At 36.2% G+C, this 20,871-nt stretch overlaps 1 protein-coding gene across 2 annotated transcripts in view; it reads left to right on the top strand.

The window, feature by feature from the left end:
• Nucleotides 1-20,871, top strand: part of SLC39A8 (solute carrier family 39 member 8) — a 74,339-nt gene that overhangs the window by 34,281 nt on the left and 19,187 nt on the right. For both annotated transcript variants that reach the window (XM_090266344.1, XM_090266343.1), the window contains 2 exons: nucleotides 1,871-1,993; nucleotides 2,473-2,640. In XM_090266344.1, coding sequence (XP_090122470.1) covers nucleotides 1,871-1,993; nucleotides 2,473-2,640 — 291 coding nt within the window. The remainder of the gene's footprint in view (nucleotides 1-1,870; nucleotides 1,994-2,472; nucleotides 2,641-20,871) is intronic.

The raw sequence follows: 20,871 nt of genomic DNA, 5'->3' as shown, positions 1-20,871 counted from the left end.
CATTGACTATAGCACACTATTCAGTTAATCAACAAATATTGTGTATGTTTTATTTTAAATCTATATTATGACCATGTAAGGGAGGGAGAAAGAAGAAGGAGAATAATTGAGAGGAAAGAGAGGGGAAAGAGAAAGAGACAAAGGGGCAGAAGCCACAAAGGGGAGCTGGAGAAATATAAACATATGGATAGTATTTCCCCTCATCCTCAATGTATACAAAAAAGGTCGGCAGGTGAGCCCCAAGCAAAGAGAAAAATAGTAGTTCAAGGTATTACCCTCATCTCATAATTTTTAGAAAATTATACCTAAAGCATCTTTTAGTTTTCACAGTTATATGTGAAATTGGGGGCATAACTTTTTAGAGCCATAGATTTATTATTGTTGTTGTTATTATTATATCTAGAAAGAAACTAGGAAGGTCATCTCAGCTGTAGAGATGAAAAAAATTCAGGGGGATTGCATGACTTGATTATAGTCATACAATGAGCTACTAACAAAACTAGGATGACAGCAAAGATTTTCTGATTTAAAAATTTTATATGTAATATTATACATGTAACATTAATATAACATTATATTATATGTGTATATGTTAACTCAGCTGATTTGTGGGTTAAATTAAATTTTTAAAAACCAATATAGTGTGTGTACTGGAGATTCACATTTATGATTTTGAGGTTTTCCATTTTATTGAAAATGTAGTGGTACATAAAAAATTTCTTAGGAAAATAAGAAATTTCCTCAACAGCACTAGTGGATTTTCTTTTGCCTGTCTGTGAAAATTAAGGGATCTTGGATGTGATCACAGAATTATATAAGTGCTAACTAAAGAATCTGTCTTTGTAATATTACCTTAAATTTCCATAGATAGTTATTTCTTTTTCTTGGAAAAAGTCTTGTTACTTCATTTTATTTTCATAACCTCTGTGATACATATATAAAGTAGGTATTTTTGTGCCATTTTTTTTTCTCCAGATAAAAAGCATAGTGAAGTCGCTTAAATGAAGATGGGGCTGTAAGCTCTCTCTACCCAGAGACAGACACAGAACAAAAATCTGGGCACCCTTTCTTCTAGGTTGCTGTTCAGAGGGAAGATTTACAATGTCTAGAATGCTGTAAAGCTTTCTCCTCTTATTTTGTTTATTTTAAGTTTTGTTTCTTGTCTGTTAGGAATGTCTTTACTCTTTATAATTTCAAACTCCAGCTATTATCATATGTCCTCTAAACAATGAATTCTCATTCTCATCATTGTGTGTGTGTGTGTGTGTGTGTGTGTGTGTGTGTATGTGCACAAAGACCTGGTATCTTAAATCTTCTCTTGTTTATTCTTGGGCCCCATTTTTCACTTACTTAATCTCTTTAGGACTTAACAGGATCCACTAGGTTCAAGAGAATCTCTCTTGGGCAAACAGTAATCCAAGTGGCTTGCCATTTTGCTTTAAAAATCTGACTCTGGATATGATAGACAAATATATTACTTTTAGAGAAAGTAAATAGTCTCATTTATCTTCATTACTTAGATCTAATATTATCTTACAAATGTGGCATTCACTGCTGCTTCTTTACTACTAAAGTTTCCTCTTTCAAGGTCTTTATTGCTGTAGGTGTTATAGTTCAGTAACAATAAGATCCTCGGAGTTTCGTTTACCAGGTATCCTCTGGTTAGGAGATTTCTAAGACATCTTTTACATTTGGCTTACTGGAATTTCAGAGTTTTTGTTTTGTAATTTTGGCAGGTAAGTTCCCAATATTACCTGGATATGAAGATGGATGTAGAACTTCAGTGAAAATTGGATATGGAGAGATTTTAGTATTATTTTCTAGAAATAAAGTTATATTACTTGAATTTCCTTTTTCTTTTTCTCTCCAGGCATTTGGATTTGATCCCAAAATTGACAACTATGTTGAGAAGGCAGTTGCTGTGTTTGGTGGCTTTTACCTGCTTTTTTTTTTTGAAAGAATACTTAAGATGTTATTAAAGACATATGGTCAGGTAAATGGACTTTATTTAAAGCTTTTGATATTTTACTTGCCAAAGGTACTTTATATGGGCAAATAAAGGAAGGAATTTTATTTTTAGAATTCCATGAATTGTTCATATGTTAGATTTGTGAATCCAAGGACAAAGAAAAGAGTCAATACATTAAGTATAAGGGAAACACTTGATTTATATTGTAGAATTTGGAGTAAGTCCTAACAACTTAACATTGAGTAACAGATGTATTTCATTCATATTCAACAAAATAAGAAGTTATATGTACCCTGACATGAATAAACATAAACAATAGATAATAAATGAGGATGCATTTAAAGGGAGAAAAATTTATAAATCTAAAATGATTAGAGTACACACAGAATAGGCATAATGTTTTTCTCATAGATAAAAAGCACTAAACTCTGTTTTACTTGTCTGTAGGAGTCATCTTTTTCCTTCTTATAACCTCTTTTTGCTTTTTTAATTTTTCCATGTAGAATGATCATACCCACTTTAGTAATAATGACTTTGGTCCTTCTCAAGAAAAAACTCCTCAACCCAAAACGTTACCTGCCATCAATGGTGTGACATGCTATGCAAACACAGCTGTCACAGAGCCTAATGGACACATCCATTTTGATAATGTCAGTGTGGTCTCTCTACAGGTATGGTAATTCCATTTTTTTACTAACTTGATACGCTACACTATCTGAGGATTGCCAAGTCAGTATTTTGTACACTTAAATGGGTCAGACTTACTTCTATATACGTGGGAAAAGTTAAATGTAAATCTGCATTTTTTTCTACTTTTTCTCTCTATGTTTACTCTAACCAAGTAAGTTAAGCAAGAAATTGTGGGTTACTGTATCTGACGCCTTACTATTCTCTGAGGGTGTTTAAACTATTAAGAGTCATTTAGATTTATACAATTATATGTAGCAAAATTAATCAGAGCACCTCCCTTCTTTTGCAATTCTTTCATAATCCAACACCAAATAATTCCTTTGAGTGATTTTTAAAATGTAAAAAAAGAAGAAGATTTGTAAGCTATCAAAATTACATTTCTTAATTAACTGACTTAGAATTGTACTCCCATTTTCTAAATACTGTTAACAGGCATCATTGCTTGAACAAGTACTATCTGCCAGGTTACATGCTAGGCACTTAACTACTTTATCTCATTTACTTTTTATAACAACTATTCCAAGTAGGGTTTGTTTTCTTAGTACTAGAAATATTTCAGTTTCTTCCTCGCTTTTGTCAATTCTTGCTTCCTCATTCTGCACTGGTTGACTGTTTTTTTCTTCCTTATGTTCCAAATCATTGATTTGAACCCCGGTTTCCTTCCCTTCACCATTGGTTTTGTGTGGATTTTCCTTCATTTCACTTAGCATAGCCTTCACTTCTTCTCTTATGTGTTTGCCATACTTAAGCATATCTGTCAAGCCTGTGAGCATCTTTATCACCAGTGTTTTGAATTCTTCATCTGTTAAGTTGTGTATCTCCTCATCTGTTAGGTTGGCTATCTCCTTGTCACTTAGTTCTCCCACTGGAACCTTTTGGGCCATACTCCTCTGTCTTGTCATCTTGACAGGCTCCTGTGTTTGTTTGCCTCTGCATCCCAGGAAGAACTGTTGTTCCTATTATGTTGTGAGGGGTGGAGCCTTAGGGATTCGTCAATACAGGGCAACCTGTTTCACCACGTTGTGGTGCTGTATGTGGGGCAGGGGTCCGAGAGGGGACAATGCCGCCTGCCCAGCACTCGCCCCTTTTCCAGTCACCTCTCCCACTTCCACACTGGACTGGCACCCCTCTAGCTGCTGCGCTGGCTGTCGTTCCCAGAGTGGGTGGGTCTGTGGATGTTCTAGGACCATGGGGGTCCTTTAAACAAGCAGACTCTGCTGGGAGACTGGCAGTTTCTGTCTCCACCCCAACCCCCACTGGTCTGCACAGTCAGAAGCAATGAGGCTTGATTTTCCTTGGTGCTGGGACTGTGAGCTGCGAGGTCCGGTGAGGAGCTGGGAATGCTTCTCAGGTGTCCCTCCTGACTTTTTAAAACGTGTGACTGCTCTTTCTGTCGGTCTGCCGCTGCCGCCACTGCTGCTGCCACCACACCGCATCCTCTCTACTCTAGCTCCGCCCCTCCTACCTGTCTGGATTAGTATTTCTTCTTTATATCTTTGTTTGCTGGACTTCCATGCAGTTTGATTTTTAGGAACTTCTGGTTGCTTCTAGTTTTGAGGTAGTTGTATTCCTTCTTGTTGTGGAGGCAGATGTAGCATGTCTGCCTCAAATATTTTCTAATATTTTACATGATACAAGTAATTTAACTCAGGTGATCCAATTACAATAATTGAACATGAGATGTAAAAATTATGGTTAATTTCTGAGTCCAAGTATTGCCTTAAGATTTTCTTTTATGATTGCTGTTGCTATTGCTTCAACACAATGAAGTTTTTCCAAATTGAAAAAAAATATGAAACTATCTACAAGTACTTACAAAAAGTAGTCTGATTAGACATTGCTGTCAATAGAACACAAATTGTGTGACAATTTAGATTATAACAGCATGGTTCTTGATTTTGCTAAAATGTAGGAAGAACAAAAATATTGTTGCAGAAGATTAAAATGTGTGACTTAGGGATGTCACTATTAATAGTAATTTAAACAATTCTGGTTCATCACAAAATGCTCAGATATACAATCATATTTACATTTAGTTGCCTATGGTATTTTTTATATTCAATCATATAAAATTATAGCTTAAAACACATTTGTAAAAAATTTTGTTGCCATGCAAGCATAGTATAAGGATAGAAAATATTTTATTGAACAGTTTGTTAACTGGACTATAACTTCCAAATGTTTCTACAAATAATCTGAAACTTCCATAGAACCCAAGCTGCAGACCCAATGAATGTTAGGCACTGCAATCCATGTGGGGCATGGTACACACATGCAGGAACATGCACATTTTCAGGAACAGTGGAGGTAATGAGGGGTGGTAAATAAGAAGGCAGTTATGAGGGAGGAAGGGAGCACAGTTACTCAGTTATTGCCACTAAGTAATATTTCACATCTCAACCTATGACACCTGCTGCTTTTTCCATTCTTTCTATGACTTATTGCTGTATAGTCATTAGGAGAAGTGATTTCAGTATCTGTGCAGCCGGTGGTGTCTTTTCCCTGAATCTACAGCTTTGGAAGGACGGTTTATTGGTGGTTTTCTTAAAAATGTTTTTTCAATTACTGTTTACATTCAATATTATTTTGTATTAGTTTCAGGTGTGCAGCACAGTGGTGAGACAATCATATACTTTACAGAGTGTTCCCCTGATATTTCATGTACCCACCTGGCACCATACATAGTTAATACAATATTTTCACTATATTTCCTCTGCTGTACTCTGCATCTCTGTGACTATTTTGTAACTACCAATTTGTGCTTCTTAATTCCTTCACCTTTTTACCCCACTCCCAACTGTATCTATGAGTCTGTTTCTATTTCATTTGTTCATTTATTTTGTTCTTTGTATTCCACATATAAGTATTTATTAGTTATTTCCTTAGGAATGTTAGATATTTCGGGGAGTGTTTCAGCTCTTCAAGCCCACTAGAGGGCGGGCCTACCTCATTTCTCCTGGCCTCTGTAATCTGTCTCATTTTCTAAATGAAAACCTCTTGTGCTTCCATTTAAGAATAGATGCAAATAAATATAAAGTGATGTAAACCACCTATTTTCCCTAATAGAAGAAAAATTATATCAATCATTTTAAGAAATTGACCATTGTAAATTTTATGTTTAAAATTGAGGTGCAACGAAGTGGAATTTAGCTACAAAGTATGGTGATGTTTGGAAGACATAGCTGACTGGAAGTGATAGTGATACTCTACAAATATAAAGATAACATTTTTGATGTTCTTGAGTCTCTTAATTCATTCATCAAATATTTACAGAGCATATAATGTGTACTTGGCACTATGCTAAGTACTGGGAATGTATTAATGGGACAGAACAGACAAACTTCTGGCTCTTCCATAATATAAATGAAATATTATATAATATTATACTGAAAAGTGTAAAGCACTTTTTTAAAAGTATGAGATACAAAAAACTGATCAGAAGCCCTGTGTATATGTGTGAGGCTTGTGATTCAGTCTTTTCTCTTGGGTGGTTGTTTTATTTTTTTTTTATTCTTGCCTACAGCTGGGAACAGTGGCAGTATTCCTGGCTGCCCATATGGGGATGTAGGGGGCAAGGAGAGGGGGCTGGAACAGCATGGATATCTGACTTCAGCACTGTACTTCACTTCCCCATTCATTTGTGCTTTCTGTCCTTGAATTGAGGATCTGTCTGGCTCAATGTCCCCAAAAGGTAAATCTCTAATTACCATTTGGGATGTTTGCCTTGCTGCATTGTCTTGCGAGCAGGGTCTGGGATTCTAATTGTTTCCTAAATAAGTTTATAAGTAATTCCCTTATTTTTAGTTTTACTCTTTACCTGCCAACTTCAGAGGGACTTGGTACCTTCAATCCCTCAATGTTTTGGGGGTTCTGAGCCAGCATCACTTTGCTTCTTGTTGAATTTTTTCCTCTGTGAAGTCAGTTAAAACTCACCCTTCTGTTTTTATCTTCTAAAATATATATCTCAGTGCTGTCATTTCATCGTCCATTTCTTCTGTCCTTGTGACTTTATGGCTTTCTTATTCTTTTATTTCATGGAGTTTCAGGAGGGACTAGAGAAAAATATGCATGTCTAGCTTGCCATATTTCACCAAAAAGCTGTTTATTATTTTAAATCACATAGATTTTTAACATCACAAGATCTAAAAACAAAAATCAGTTATTTTCTGGTATGTAGTTACTTTAACAATTAGTTAAAATTGAAAACTATACAGGTAATAAAATTATATAAGAAGTGGTTTTCGTTGGTTTTGATTGACTACTGCTCACAGAAAAACTGGTTTAATTAGAAACAGACGGTGTTCCTAGACAATCAGAAGGAGGAATTCTGGGTACAGCTTGGTTGGCAGTGAAATTTGCTCTCACCAGATCCACTGCTGTGCTTCCTTGCTTGTTACAGGCCATTTTATCTGGCTCTGGTCTGCATGTTGCGAAAGTCATAAAATTTAGTACTTGAGTCCACTTGAATTAGCCCACACTTCATGGATTTTAGCTGTACAATATTTTCAAGAATAATTTTTCTAAAAATTTTTATTATTCCCCCAAATTCTTCCTTCTCCCTTTTCCTCCTCTAATGAAGAGACTGAGATCATTATTTGGAATCAAGCCTTTGCTGTCTCACCTCATCTGTTACTTCTTGCAAACCTGCTCTCTGCCCTCATCTGCTCTCCACCTTCCCTTTTGTCAGAACTTGCATCCTTCCTCTCTTTTAAGGCCAGTTCCTCCAAATGAGCTCATCTTTCCCATGGCCTCTTTTGGTTTTTCTTTATTTTTTCTGAATCTCTCCTTCTCCCCATGTCTACAAACATGCTCTAGCCTTTTCTACCTTATTCTTTTTTTCTGGACTCTATAATCTCCAAGATTTCTCAAACTTTCTCCTTCCCTACACTCTTTATGGTCCAACTTTCCAAAGACTGGCTAATCCTGAAATAAGACTATGTGTCAGACATTGTTTTAATTGCTCTGCATATATTAACTCATTTACTCCTATCATACAGCCCTGTGAGGTAAGCACAGTTATTATTTCCATCTTAAAGATATGGAAGCTAATGTATAGAGAAGTTAAGTAATTTAGCCAAGATCACCCACGTACAGAGTTAAGATTTAAACTCATCCTGGTTCCAAGGTCCATGTGGTTAAACATTACCCTGCAATACACTGCCTATTATTTCCACTCACTGACTAGTCTTTACATGCTTTCTCCTCTTCATCATGTCCTCCAATATTAAATGTGTATAATTTTTTAAAACCTACCTATTTTCTAGAATGATACAAGTGATTTTTCTAAGCAGCATACTATATTCTTAGCACTCATTATTTTTTTTCTGACTCATTCCTGTAGTATAGAACATACTTGTCTGTCTATTATTGACTAAATACCAGGAATTTAAAGGCAGATTTGTCACAGAAAGCCACTTCCTCCCTCTTGGAATTGCTCATTAGCTGGTTTCTGTGATGCAGTGCTGTCCTCCCACTGCCATTTTAGCTTTCTTGGTGCTTGCTCTGAATCTCCTTGCCATTTTTTTTTTTCTTGTTCTTTTTCTTTTTCTTTGCTGGGCTGGTGGGTATAGAGGAGGTAGGAAGGGCTTCGGAGTTCACATTTCGGTAATAAAATATTTGTTGTGTGACTTGGGGAAAATTAATGAACATCTCCTCACCTTTGCTCATCTGTTAAATGACAAGGAAAAAAGTCTTTAAATTAATGAATTTATGTGAAAATTAAATAACTTGTTATGGGTCAACTAACAATGTGTCTGAACCATTGTATGTATAAGATAACTATATATTTCCCTCCCTCTTCTGTTCACCAATATTTTTCTCTTTTCTTAGTTTTTTAATCACAGTAATCTATCAAATCCTGTCACTTTAACTTTCATTACTCTGGGAATAACTTCTAAATCAACATGCTTAATTACTTACAGATCATTATTTAGAAGAAGGCTTTTTGTACTAAATCGTAAAGGCTTTTGACTCTATTTGTATTTTTCTTCTGGAAAAGAGAAACACAATGAGAGGATAAAACATATAGAATTTCATGCATTCTCATCTCCATTATTTATCTTTTTTACAATTTGAGTACTTTTCCTAGGTTTGATTCTTAAAACTTAAAGGCCATTTGGTAATAAAAATCTTCTGAGCATAAATACTTGCAAGCCTGCCAATGATCTCTGTCAGACAGACTAAGAGAACTAGAAAGATTTACTCCCAATTAATGGAATGAAAATTTAAAGTCTAATTTAATTTGCCATTTGAATGATATCGTCAGTTTTTGCCCCACAGATTCTCTAACGCAGTTGTTCAGCTATGCACTTGGAAGCCCAGTCATATCTGTCACACTTTGATACATCTGGTTCATTTTAGGAAAGGGCATTAAAATAATAACACTTCAATTATGAATGAAAGACATTTGATTGTCATATTATTGAAATAATTGGGGTGCATGTAACCTCTTAATGTTGAACTAAAGGTTGTAGTTAGTGCCATTAATTTTTAAACCTGGGTATAGAAATTTACATAGATTATTATAAAGATGAAAAATATAGTGATACAAATGTAAAAATCATAATTTGAAAGACAAGATAGAACACCAGTGGATAAAGACACAGCACTAAAGATAGTACATGCAATCTAAATAAGTTATAATTAAAATGGAGAGGTTTGAAGTAGTCAAAGCAACTTCCAAAAAAGGGAAATCCTCCATTAAGAACTACTTTTGCTTTCCCAGATGAACCCTGTAACAGGTATGTAAGTTTGGCAAAAGTATTTTAGTTGATACCCCATGTGAGGAGGGACCTAGGGTTATCTGTTGTTACTCCTTAAATTAGCCAATCACTTGGCCAGCCGGGACATTTCTGATCTTATGTAGTGAAGCTGGTGGCTTTGCCATTGACAAGAGAACTTTATAAAGAAAGAACGTCTTTACTACCAATTAGTAGGCTATCTGGGAGAATCAAAAATGATAATGTTTATAAAAGTGCTTTGAAAGATACCCAAATCTGTACTATTTAATCTGTTAAGGGTCAGTTAGGGACTGCTACGATATCCTAATGAAAAGGGATCACTTTCATTAACTGTCTGGTAAACATTTAAATGTTTAATATTTTTGCGGAGTTTATAATTTTAAGTCATTGATATGTACTTTCAGGACCATGCAAACATAATTGAAATGTTACTAAATTTGACTTCTGGATATAACTTCTAGACTTTTAGGGTTTTCTTTTCCTTCTGCATATAGCCCTCTCCTCAATCTAATTTCTGTTGAATAAATGAATATCTTGAAATAAAAAATAAAGAAGAAACATTTAAAGACAAGACATTCTAAGAGATATCCTCTCAGTTTCCCTAGAAACTGAAGTGAAATCTTGACCATTTCCTATCCCACATATTGCTTGTCAAAGAACCTTTGAAGAGGTCCCAAAATGGCAATGGACTAGGTAGTAGTGTTACCTGCTTGCTCCCATTGTGGAAAGGCTTGGAGTACAAACATGGAGATGAGTGAGTGAGTGCGGATTTCGGATAGTGTGAACAGGAAAGGAAGTGTGGGAGCGGAGTGGAAAGGGCAGAAGGCTCGCCCGCGCTCTCAAGGGGAGTCGCTGGGCCCCGCAGCCCTGTCGCTGGTCCCCCCAGCCCAGTGATGCTGCTGCACCGCACCCCAAAGGGGAAGCTGTAGAGTGGCTCATTGGCTGGTATCTGCTTGGAAACTGCCGCTTGCCATAGGCACTGGGACCAGCGGAATCCCAGAAGGAGACAATGGGAAGGTTTCCTTGAAATAGCCGGAAGTGCGGGAGGACAGTGAGTGGCCTGGACTGTGGGAAGCTGTATGAACTGATTCTAGGTGGGGACCCCCATGGGCTGGAAAATCTGGGCTGGCAACCCTGTGCCCCAGGCACATGCATCATGGCACCACTAAACAAAAAGGAGCAGAACTAAGCCGAGGAGAAGGACCCATACAGGAGAGCTGTGGTGGAAATGCAGACTCAGTGGGGACCCCAGGCAGGCAAGCAGTGCGCACAGGCGAACAGTGAGACACTGCCAGCCAGGGATGGATGCAGCTGGTGCTGTGGCTTGGAGCACAGAGACTTCTTGGGAGCAGGAGTGAAGACAGGACCCAAGGCAGGGACTAGGGACATGCGCACTGGTTTGCCAGTAAAACAACATTGCTAGAGAAGCCTGAGGATTGCTGGAGGGTGCCGCAGGACAAGTGGGGGAGAGACCCAACTCAGTGTGGCTCACAGCAGAAAGTAGCAGCAGGCCCATGAGTGAGAGAAAAGCAGCCACAGAAACCAGACAGATCTCCTCACAGCCAGCCAGCCAGAAAAGATTTGAAACTCATGGAATTTTGACCAGGTGTGGATCCAGAAAAAAAAAACTGCACAAAGGGTGAATTGACTAAAAACTCTTTCTTTTTTTCTTTTTTCTTTTTGTCTTCTCTTTTATTTCTCTTCCCTTTTGTTTTCTTCCCCTTTTACTCTTCCTATTTATTTTATTGTATTTTTTCTTTCTTTTTTAACTCTTTCTTTAATCTGTTTCCTACCTTCTCTCCCTCCTATCCTTCTTCTTTAATTTTTGTTTGTTAGTTTGTTTGTCTGTTTTGTTTAGCCTCCGTTTCACACTAAACATATAGCATATAACTGCTATTTAAACCTAATACTATACACTTCCACTTTTCACTTTATTCTTCATTCTTCCCTCTCTTTTTTAACGTACAATGTAAATATTACTTACTGTCTCACATAGCCTTGACCCTACTTGCTACTATTATTATTCTATCATCTCCCCTCTCAAAAATCATCTTTCTTTCATTTAAAACAACTCTTATCTGTTTCTCCTATAGTGTAATAGTCTTAACCTCTCTACATTTATATTAATACTGGTTCATTTGCTGCCGATAGTGGGATTGTGGGTGGGGGATATTTTTGAGGGCATGGGTTTCTTGCCTGTGTTGTGTGTTTATGTTTTAACAGCATCTCCACAAAAGAACTCAAGACAAGGTGGGCAGAGTGACCCTCAATCAACTAGCCAGAGGGAAGGATCCACCAAAGAGTAACTGAAATACAACCAGACAACATAAACAAATGGCATAAAGGGCATCCCAAGAGCGTCAGGTTCAGGAGATCAAAGAGACTGCACCACTGAATCCCCCAGGTCTTCTATAAAGAATTTCACACCACAAAGGTGGGAAATCAAAGCAGACAAATCTAATAAACAAAAACAAACAAAAAGAATCCAACATGGGAAGACACAGAAACAACCTCCCAATGAAAGGAATCACCAGAAAGAGAGATAGATGGAATAGACATAAGCCAACTATCAGACATGGAATTCAAAAGAATGGTGATAAAGAAGCTCTATGTACTTGACAATCTCAAAGAAAACTACAACAAACTCCAGGGAGATTACAAGGAATTCCACGGAAAGTACAAAGAATTTCAGGGAAGCTACAAGGAACTTACAGAGAACTACACCAGCATAAAAAATGACATAGAAACTACTAACACGAACCAGGGAGAAATGAAGAATACAATTTATGAATTGAAGAACACAGTAGAATCAATCAAAAGCAGGCTAAACGAAGCAGAGGATCAGATCAGTAAGTTGGAGGACAATATAGAAAAAAATTCCCAGACAATACAACAAAATGAAAAAAGATTGAAAAAGAAAGAAGATAGTTTAAGAGAACTGCAGGACAACATGAGACTAAACAACATTAGAATCATAGGGATACAAGAAGGAGAAGAGGAGGAGCAAGGGATAGAAGACCTGTTTGAAAAAGTAATGACAGAAAATTTTCCTAACCTGTTGAGAGAAAAAGTCATGCAAGTCCAGGAAGCACAGAGGGGCCCAATGAAGATGAACTCTCAAAGAGGCCCACTCCAAGGCACATCATAATTAAAATGGCAACATTCAAAGACAAAGTGAGAATCCTAAAAGCAGCAAGAGAAAAACAGCAAATAACACACAAGGGAGCTCTGAGAAAGCTATCAACCAATTTCTCAACAGAAACACTACAAGCCAGAAGGGAATGGTCGAAAATATTTCAAGCAATGAAAAACAAAAGCCTACAACCAAAACTACTCTACCCAGCAAGGCTCTCATTCAAAATGGAAAGTGAAATAAGGAGTTTCTCAGACAAAGGAAGACTAAAAGAATACATCTCCACCAAACCAGCACTGTAGAGATGCTAAAGGGAATGCTGTAAGAAAAAGAAGAAAAAGAGAGATGGAGAGGAACACAGGTACAAAGGGAAATGAATAAATACCTGTCAGTAATAACCTTAAATGAAAATGGATTAAATGCTCCAATTAAAAGACATAGAGTAGCAGAATGAATATGAAAACATGACCCACATATGTGCTGTCTACAAGAAACACACTTCAAAATAAAAGATTTACACAGACTGAAAGTGAAGGGATGGAAAAAGTATTGCAAGCAAACAGACATGAAAAAAAAGCTGGGGTAGCAGTCCTCATAGCAGACAAAATGGGTTTCAAAGCAAGGGCAATAAAAAGAGACAAAGAAGGACATTTCATAATACTTAAAGGAACAATCCATCAAGAAGATATAACACTGATAAACATATATGCACCCAACATAGGAGCACCCAAATACATAAAGCAAAACTAGAAGACCACAAGAAGCATATTAACAACAACACACTCATAGTAGGTGACTTCAACACTCCATTATCAACAATAGATAGATCATCGAAGCAAAGAAACACCAAGGATATACAGGCATTGAACAACACACTAAACCACATGGACTTAATCGATATATATAGAACTTTCCACCCGAAAGAAGCAAAATAGACATTCTTTTCAAATGCATATGGGACATTTTCAAAGATAGACCACATGATAGGACACAAAACAAGCCTCAACAAATTCAAGAAAATTGAAATTGTATCAAGCATCTTTTCAGACCATAATGCCTTGAAACTAGAAATCAACCTCAAGAGAAAAAATCAAAGACATCCAAATGCATGGAGAATGAATAACATGATATTAAATAATGAATGGGTTAACAATGACATCAGGGAAGAAATCAAAAATTTTCTGGACACTAATGATAATGAACACATAACAGCCCCAAACCTATGGGACACAGCAAAACAAGTTGAGAGGAAAGTTCATAGCAATACAGGCCTACCTTAAAATGATAGAAGAATCTCAAATAAAAAAATCTAACCCTACAGCTACAAGAACTAGAACAACAACAACAAACAGAACCCAGGGCTAGTAGAAGGAAGGAAATGAAGATTAGAGCAGAATTAAATGACATAGAGACTAAACAAACAATTCAAAAGATCAACAAAAGTAGGAGTTGGTTCTTAAAAAAAATAAACAAAATCGACAAGCCTCTAACCAGGCTCATCAAGAAAAAAAGAGAGAAGACCCAAATAAACAAAATCAGAAATGAAAGAGGAGAAATCATGACTGATACCACAGAAATTCAAATGATTGTAAGAAATTAATGCAAACAACCATATGGCAAGAAATTTGGCAACCTAGATGAAATGGACAAATTTCTAGAAACGTATAATCTTCTAAAACTGAATCAAGAAGAAGAAAACCCGAACAGACCAATAACAAAGAATGAAATTGAAACCGTAATCAAAAATCTCCTGACAAACAAAAGTCCTGGACTGGATGGCTTCACGGGTGAATTTTACAAAACATGTAGGGAAGAACTAACTCCTACCTTTCTCAAACTATTCCAAAAAATTCAAGAAGAGGGAAAAATCCCAATATCGTTCTATGAAGCCAGTATTACCCTAATTCCAAAAGAAGGTCAAGACACAACAAAGAAAGAAAACTGCAGGCCAATATCACTGATGAACATAGATGCTAAAAATCCTCAACAAAATATTGGCAAACCAGATCCAGCAACACATTACAAAGATCATACACCACAATCAAGTGGGATTCATCCCAGGGATGCAAGGATGGTTTAATATTCGCAAATCAATAAATATAATACACCACCTAAACAAAATTAAAGACAAAAATCACATGATCGTATCAATAGATGCAGAAAAATCATTTGATAAAATGCAACACCCATTTATGATGAGAACACTCAGCAAAATGAGAATAAAGGGAGCATACCTCAACATAATTAAGGCTATATATGAGACCTGAAGCCAATATCATACTCAATGGACAAAAACTGAAAGCATTCCCCCTGAAATCAGGAACAAGACAAAGATGTCCATTCTCTCCACTCCTATTCAACATAGTGTTGGAAGTCCTAGCCACAGCAATCAGACAAGAAAAAGAAATAAAAGGCATCCATATTGGGAAAAAGGAAGTAAAACTATCATTATTTGCAGATGACATGATAGTATACATAGAAAACCCTATAGACTCCACTAAAAAACTACTCCACATAATAAACAAATATGGCAAAATAGCAGGGTACAAAATAAATATAGAGAAATATAAGGCATTTCTGTACACCATCAATAAAATATCAGAGATAGAAACTAAAAAAAAAAAAAAATCCCACTTACTAAAGCAACAAGAAAAATAATGTATCCATGAATAAACTTAACCAAAGAGATGAAAGACCTGTACTCAGAAATCTACGTAACACTGAAGAAAGAAATTAAGGAAGGTACAAATAAATGGAAGCAAATACCATGTTCATGAATGGGAAGAATCAACATCATTAAAATGTCCATACTACCCAAAACAATTTAGAGATTCAACACAATCCCTATTAAAATACCAATGACATATTTTACAGACCTAGAACAAATACTTCAAAAATTTATATGGAACCAAAAAAGATCCTGAATAGCCAAAGCAATCCTGAGACAGAAGGACACAGCAGGAGGAATTGCAATACCAGACATCAAACTATACTACAAAGCCACTGTGATCAAAACAGTCTGGTCCTGGCATAAGAACAGACATATAGATCAATGGAACAGAATAGAGAGCCCAAAAATAAACCCAGGCCTATATGGTAAACTAATATTTGACAAAGCAGGAAGGAGCATAAAATGGAGTGAGAAGAGCCTCTTCAACAAATGGTGCTGGGAGAACTGGACAGGGACATGCAAAAAAATGAAACTAGACCACCAACTTACACCACACACCAGAATAAACTCAAGATGGATCAAAGACTTAAAAGTAAGATGTGACACCATAAAAACCCTAGAGGAAAACATAGGCAGGAAAATTTCAGATATCCCACGTAGCAATATTTTCACCGATACATCTCCTAAGGCAAGGGAAATAAAGGAAAAAATAAACAAATGGGACTACATCAAACTAAAGAGCTTCTGCTCAACAAAAGAAAACATTAGCAAGATGAAAAGGAAACCAACCATATGGGAAAACATATTTGCCAATGATATCTCAGACAAGGGACTAATCTCCAAAATATATAAAGAACTTACACATCTCAACACCAAGAAGACAGACAACCCAATTAAAAAATGAGCAAAAGACCTGAACAAACACTTCTCCAAGGAGGATATGCAGAGGGTCCATAGGCATATGAAAGAATGCTCAACATCACTAGCCATCAGAGAGATGCAAATAAAAACCACAATGAGATACCACTTTACACCTGTCAGAATGGCCATCATCAACAAATCAACAAACAACAAGTGCTGGCAAGGATGTGGAGAAACAGGAACCCTACTGCACTGTTGGTGGGAATGCAGACTGTTGCAGCCACTATGGAAAACAGTATGGAATTACCTCAGAAAAAATAAAAATGGAACTGCCTTTTGAACCAGTGATTCCACTACTAGGATTATACCCAAAAAGTCCTGAAGCCCCAATTCAAAAGAACTTATCCATCCCTATGTTCATAGCAGCGCTGTTTACAATAGCTAAGTGCTGGAAACAGCCTAAGTGCCCATCTGTAGATGAGTGGATTAAGAAATCGTGGTACATTTACACAATGGAATATTATGCAGCAGAAAGAAAGAAGGAGCTCTTGCCATTTGTGACAACATGGATGGAACTAGAGAGAATTATGCTTAGTGAAATAAGCCAGGCAAAGAAAGAAAAATAACATATGATATCACCTAATACAGGAACCCGAAGAACATAAACAAACGAACTAAATAGGACAAAGAGCAGAATAGCAGTCAATAGGGGGGAGGGGGGAGGGAGAAGGGGGATAAGTAAGGGAAGGGTTTAGTCAAGGAACGTGTATAAATGACTCATGAACATGGACAACAAGGGGGATATGATTGTGGGAGAAGAGGTGGGCTGGGTGGAGGGGAGCAATGTGCGAAAAATGGGACAACTGTAATTGAAAAACAATAAAAAAATAGAAAAAAAGAAAAAGAAAAAAAGAACCTCTGAAAGTCCACACACAGAGCCCTACTCACAGTGGAAAAAACCTTTTGTGAAACATCAGGATAACCTACCAAAAACTTCTCAGTTTCCAACTTGATTTGAGTACTTCTATTCCTATTTCATTCATTTTAACTTGTGATCTTACTACTACTTGTTTATCCATTTTCTCTGACGATCATGATTGTTTTCTTTCCAGCTTTATGCTGTCACAATGCTACAGTGCACATTCTTATCCATGGCTCCTCATGCCTGTGCTTGAGAGTTTGTCTGGGGCCAAGGTGGGTGCTAATGGCATTTCTAGCAGAACAATTCTTTGTGTGAAAGTTTCCTGTGCATTGTGGTCTATTAAGCATTTCTGGCTCCCAGGGTACTATTTGTCAGCAGCAGCACTCCAGTCATTAATGACAACCAAAAAACGGCCCCATTACCCTCCCATTTCTAAGTGCCTGAGGGTGACATTTAGATAGTTTCAGATTCGGAACCATTGATCTTTTCTCAACTGGATTTTTGTGAGACAAGTAAGCCCCACAGAAAACAATGTAAGTGACTATTTTCTCTTACTTTTTAAGGATGGTACAAATAGATAATGCATTCTATGTGCACAAGAGACTCATTAGTTTACAGCGTATAATGGATATCTTAAGGCATTAAGACTTAATGGTGCTACTGAACCTGTGAGAATGGTTGCGCTATATAGCTAGAAAAGTCATAGAGACTGCACATATATGATTATACTGAATATCCACAAATTGCACTCCATTTTCTATGTTTATTCACACTTTCACCAACAGCAGAATAGATTCACATTATCTCCACATATGTGACAATACTTGAAAATTTCAGACTTTCAAAAATTTATTGCCATTTTAATGTTTGAAATAGCATCTTTTTGTGATTTGTCTTTGCCTATTTCTGATTACTAGCATACTTTAGTATCTCTATATTAATTCTTTTCATATATTTTTAATTGTCTTTTAAATTGATTTGTATTAAAGGAAAATCATTCTGACACTTGTTAAAATGGTAAAGAAGACTTTCATCAAGACTGTAACAATATGGGTTGACTCTTTAGAGGACACAGATTAGAGTTAACTCAGGATACAGCAAGACTGTTTAGGATTTATAGTTAGTAAGCAGAATAAGGAGGTCAGTGGATAAAAAAATTACTAAGAAGAGACATCAAGTTTAGGGGGTATTCTTGCTAAATTAACTTAATAAGATTATTGCTGAAGGCATGCCAGGATGATCAGATATCAAGGATAAGGAGATTCTTACTAAAGTGCCTTAGCAGGATTCTTGCTATCACTGGAATCTGAAGGGGTGGATGTAGGCACCAAGACTGAGATGTAGAGGAGAGGAAAGCTCAGAGGAGCCTGTCTGGAGTTTGGTCAAGCAGAATCCTTGTCATTTGTAGGAGTTTTTTTATATATTCTGGATCCTAATATTTTCTTAGTAAATGGACTGAAATATATTTTTAGAGTTGGTGACTTCTCTTTTCACTTAGTTTTTAATATATTTTGTTTTTAAAAAGTTTTGATTTTAATGTAGACTATATATAGACAATATAGCAATATCTTTCTTCAGGCTTTCTACTCTCTGACAGTTAAGAAACCTCTCCTTTGCCAAAGTAAAGAAGATAGTCTTCCATTTTTTTAACAGAATTTAAAGTTTTAACTTCCCACGTGGAATTATTTTTAAATACGATATAAGAAAAAGATCAAGGCTTTATTTTTTTCCTGCATAGATAAGCATATTAGATGGATCATTGTATCTCTGCCATTTACCAAGTTTCTATATATCAGTGTGTCTGAATCAGTGCTTTCTTTTTTCTTCCTGCCCTGTGCCACAGCCATTTGTGTTCTTAACCATGCTACCTTCATTATTATAATTTTAATTAAGCATTGAGCTTTTAAGACAAGGCTTCTCACTTTTTTTTTTGATTGAGAATTATCTTTGTTCTTCCATATCAGTATCATCTTCTGGATTTTTATTGATGTTGAATAAAACTTACAAATCAATTGAGGGACAGATGACATCTTTATAATATTTCAGATTTTCTCTGTTTTTTAATTTTCCATATAACTCTCTTTAAACTGTTCCATTGGATTTATTCCTATTTTGTAGCTTTGCAGGTATTATAAATAATATATTTTTTCATACTATACTTTCTAATTGGTTATTACTGATATGTGGGAATACACAGATTTTAGTATACAAATTTTGTATCCTGCGGTTTTGCCAAACTCTCCTACTGTTTCCTGTATTATGTTTGCTTAGTCTTTTAGATGTTCTATGTAGATATCAAAGAGCAAATAAGCACATTTTTATTCTTCTCCAATTGTTATAACTCTTATTTTTTTTTTGTCTCATTACATTGACAAGAACTTATTGGATAATGCTGATTAGAATTAGTGATAGCCGAGAGTTTGTCTTATTTCTGACTTTGATGGGAATGCTTCTAAGTTCAGTAGGTTGTTTGCCTCAATTTTCTTTTAAAAAATGATACTCAATTTGCTTAAGAAACCACCTTCATTATTCAGAATTTACTGTTTTTCACAGTTTTAAATTTCATTAGAGTTTTTTCTTTTTCTATTCTATTGCCAAGTATGGATAATCTATACACAATTTTTATACTTTTAGGATTGGGAATCTTAAAGCAGGGCAAAAGACTAAATGAATACATAAATATATTTTCTCACAAACGTTGCATCATTTCTGAACTATAGTATTATTCATTAAGTGTGTTAATTGATTAGTAGCGTGAAAATTAGAACAAATTCTCTTTTTCAAAAGAACTCAAGTCACAGGTCTTAGTTTAAATTCTGACTTTGACAAGTAATCGGTTACTTCACTTTTCTAAAACTCATTTCTCTGTCTTTGTAAGTTGGCAAAAATCTCTAGCAGTCAAGATTATTTCTAGGATTAAATAAAATCTTTCAAAAGTAATGAGTAAGCATAGGTATACAGTAAATATTGAATCTTAACACCACCACTACCACACTATAAACACTACATTACTGAGAAGCAGTGGGGATTAAGTGAGAATCACCGTGCAACACTGTGTTTGGAGGCAAAGCCACATTTCATGGCAGCATATTGAACAACTCATGAAAAAGTAGGAGACTTGGTGCCAAGCTGTGGGATGATGTGTAAGGTTTATAAGCACATATCTACTGGAAGGAGGAAAGCATTTTATGCAGTAGGTTTTCTATGAAGATATGGTGGGGGGAATATTTTGAAGATTCAAAAATAGATGGATTACTTCAGCACAGAAGCAATTTATAGCCAAGAATTATATTAAAGAATGGTTTGCAGAATATTGGAGAATAGGGGCTTTCATGACAGTCTGGGAGAACAAAACCAAAGGGCAAGTTTGAATAAAAGATAGGAAGGTAGTTGGATTGAATTTTGATATTGATTTGCCTTCCCTTCATTATTCAGAACAAATTTCCTGTGTCAAGTTTTATTAGAAGAGATTTTGGGGGACAAAATCCCTTGCACTAGGCAATGTCATCTTCAGGAACATTAGAAAGGAAAAGCAGAAGAAAATGGCCAGAGGATGAGATGGAAAGAGATTGCATCATGTTTTGAGCTTGGAATAGAAGAAACCATATGGGCCTCCGGTACATAGGGGACCACCCTTGATAAGATGAATGAGAATAATAGATCAGCTTACTAGAAAGACAGTATTCTCAGCTCTAAGCCTGTATCCTTACTTACAGAGGTACAAATGTTGACCTATGCAGCCTGGAGCCCATGAATTTGGGCATCAGTCTGCACAGATGTGAGGCACAGAGAGCAACAGTCCATCTGGGCAGAGTCCCACACTATTGCAGATAGAGAGACTGGCCTGTCTGCAAACTTTGGAGAGTTCATGGAGCCGGGTGATCA

The sequence above is a fragment of the Furipterus horrens genome, unplaced genomic scaffold (assembly GCF_987537825.1).
Source record: "Furipterus horrens unplaced genomic scaffold, mFurHor1.1.pri manual_scaffold_2, whole genome shotgun sequence".
Lineage (NCBI taxonomy): Eukaryota > Metazoa > Chordata > Mammalia > Chiroptera > Furipteridae > Furipterus > Furipterus horrens.
Note: the sequence above shows the minus strand (reverse complement) of the source record. Positions and strands in the feature narration are given on the sequence as shown.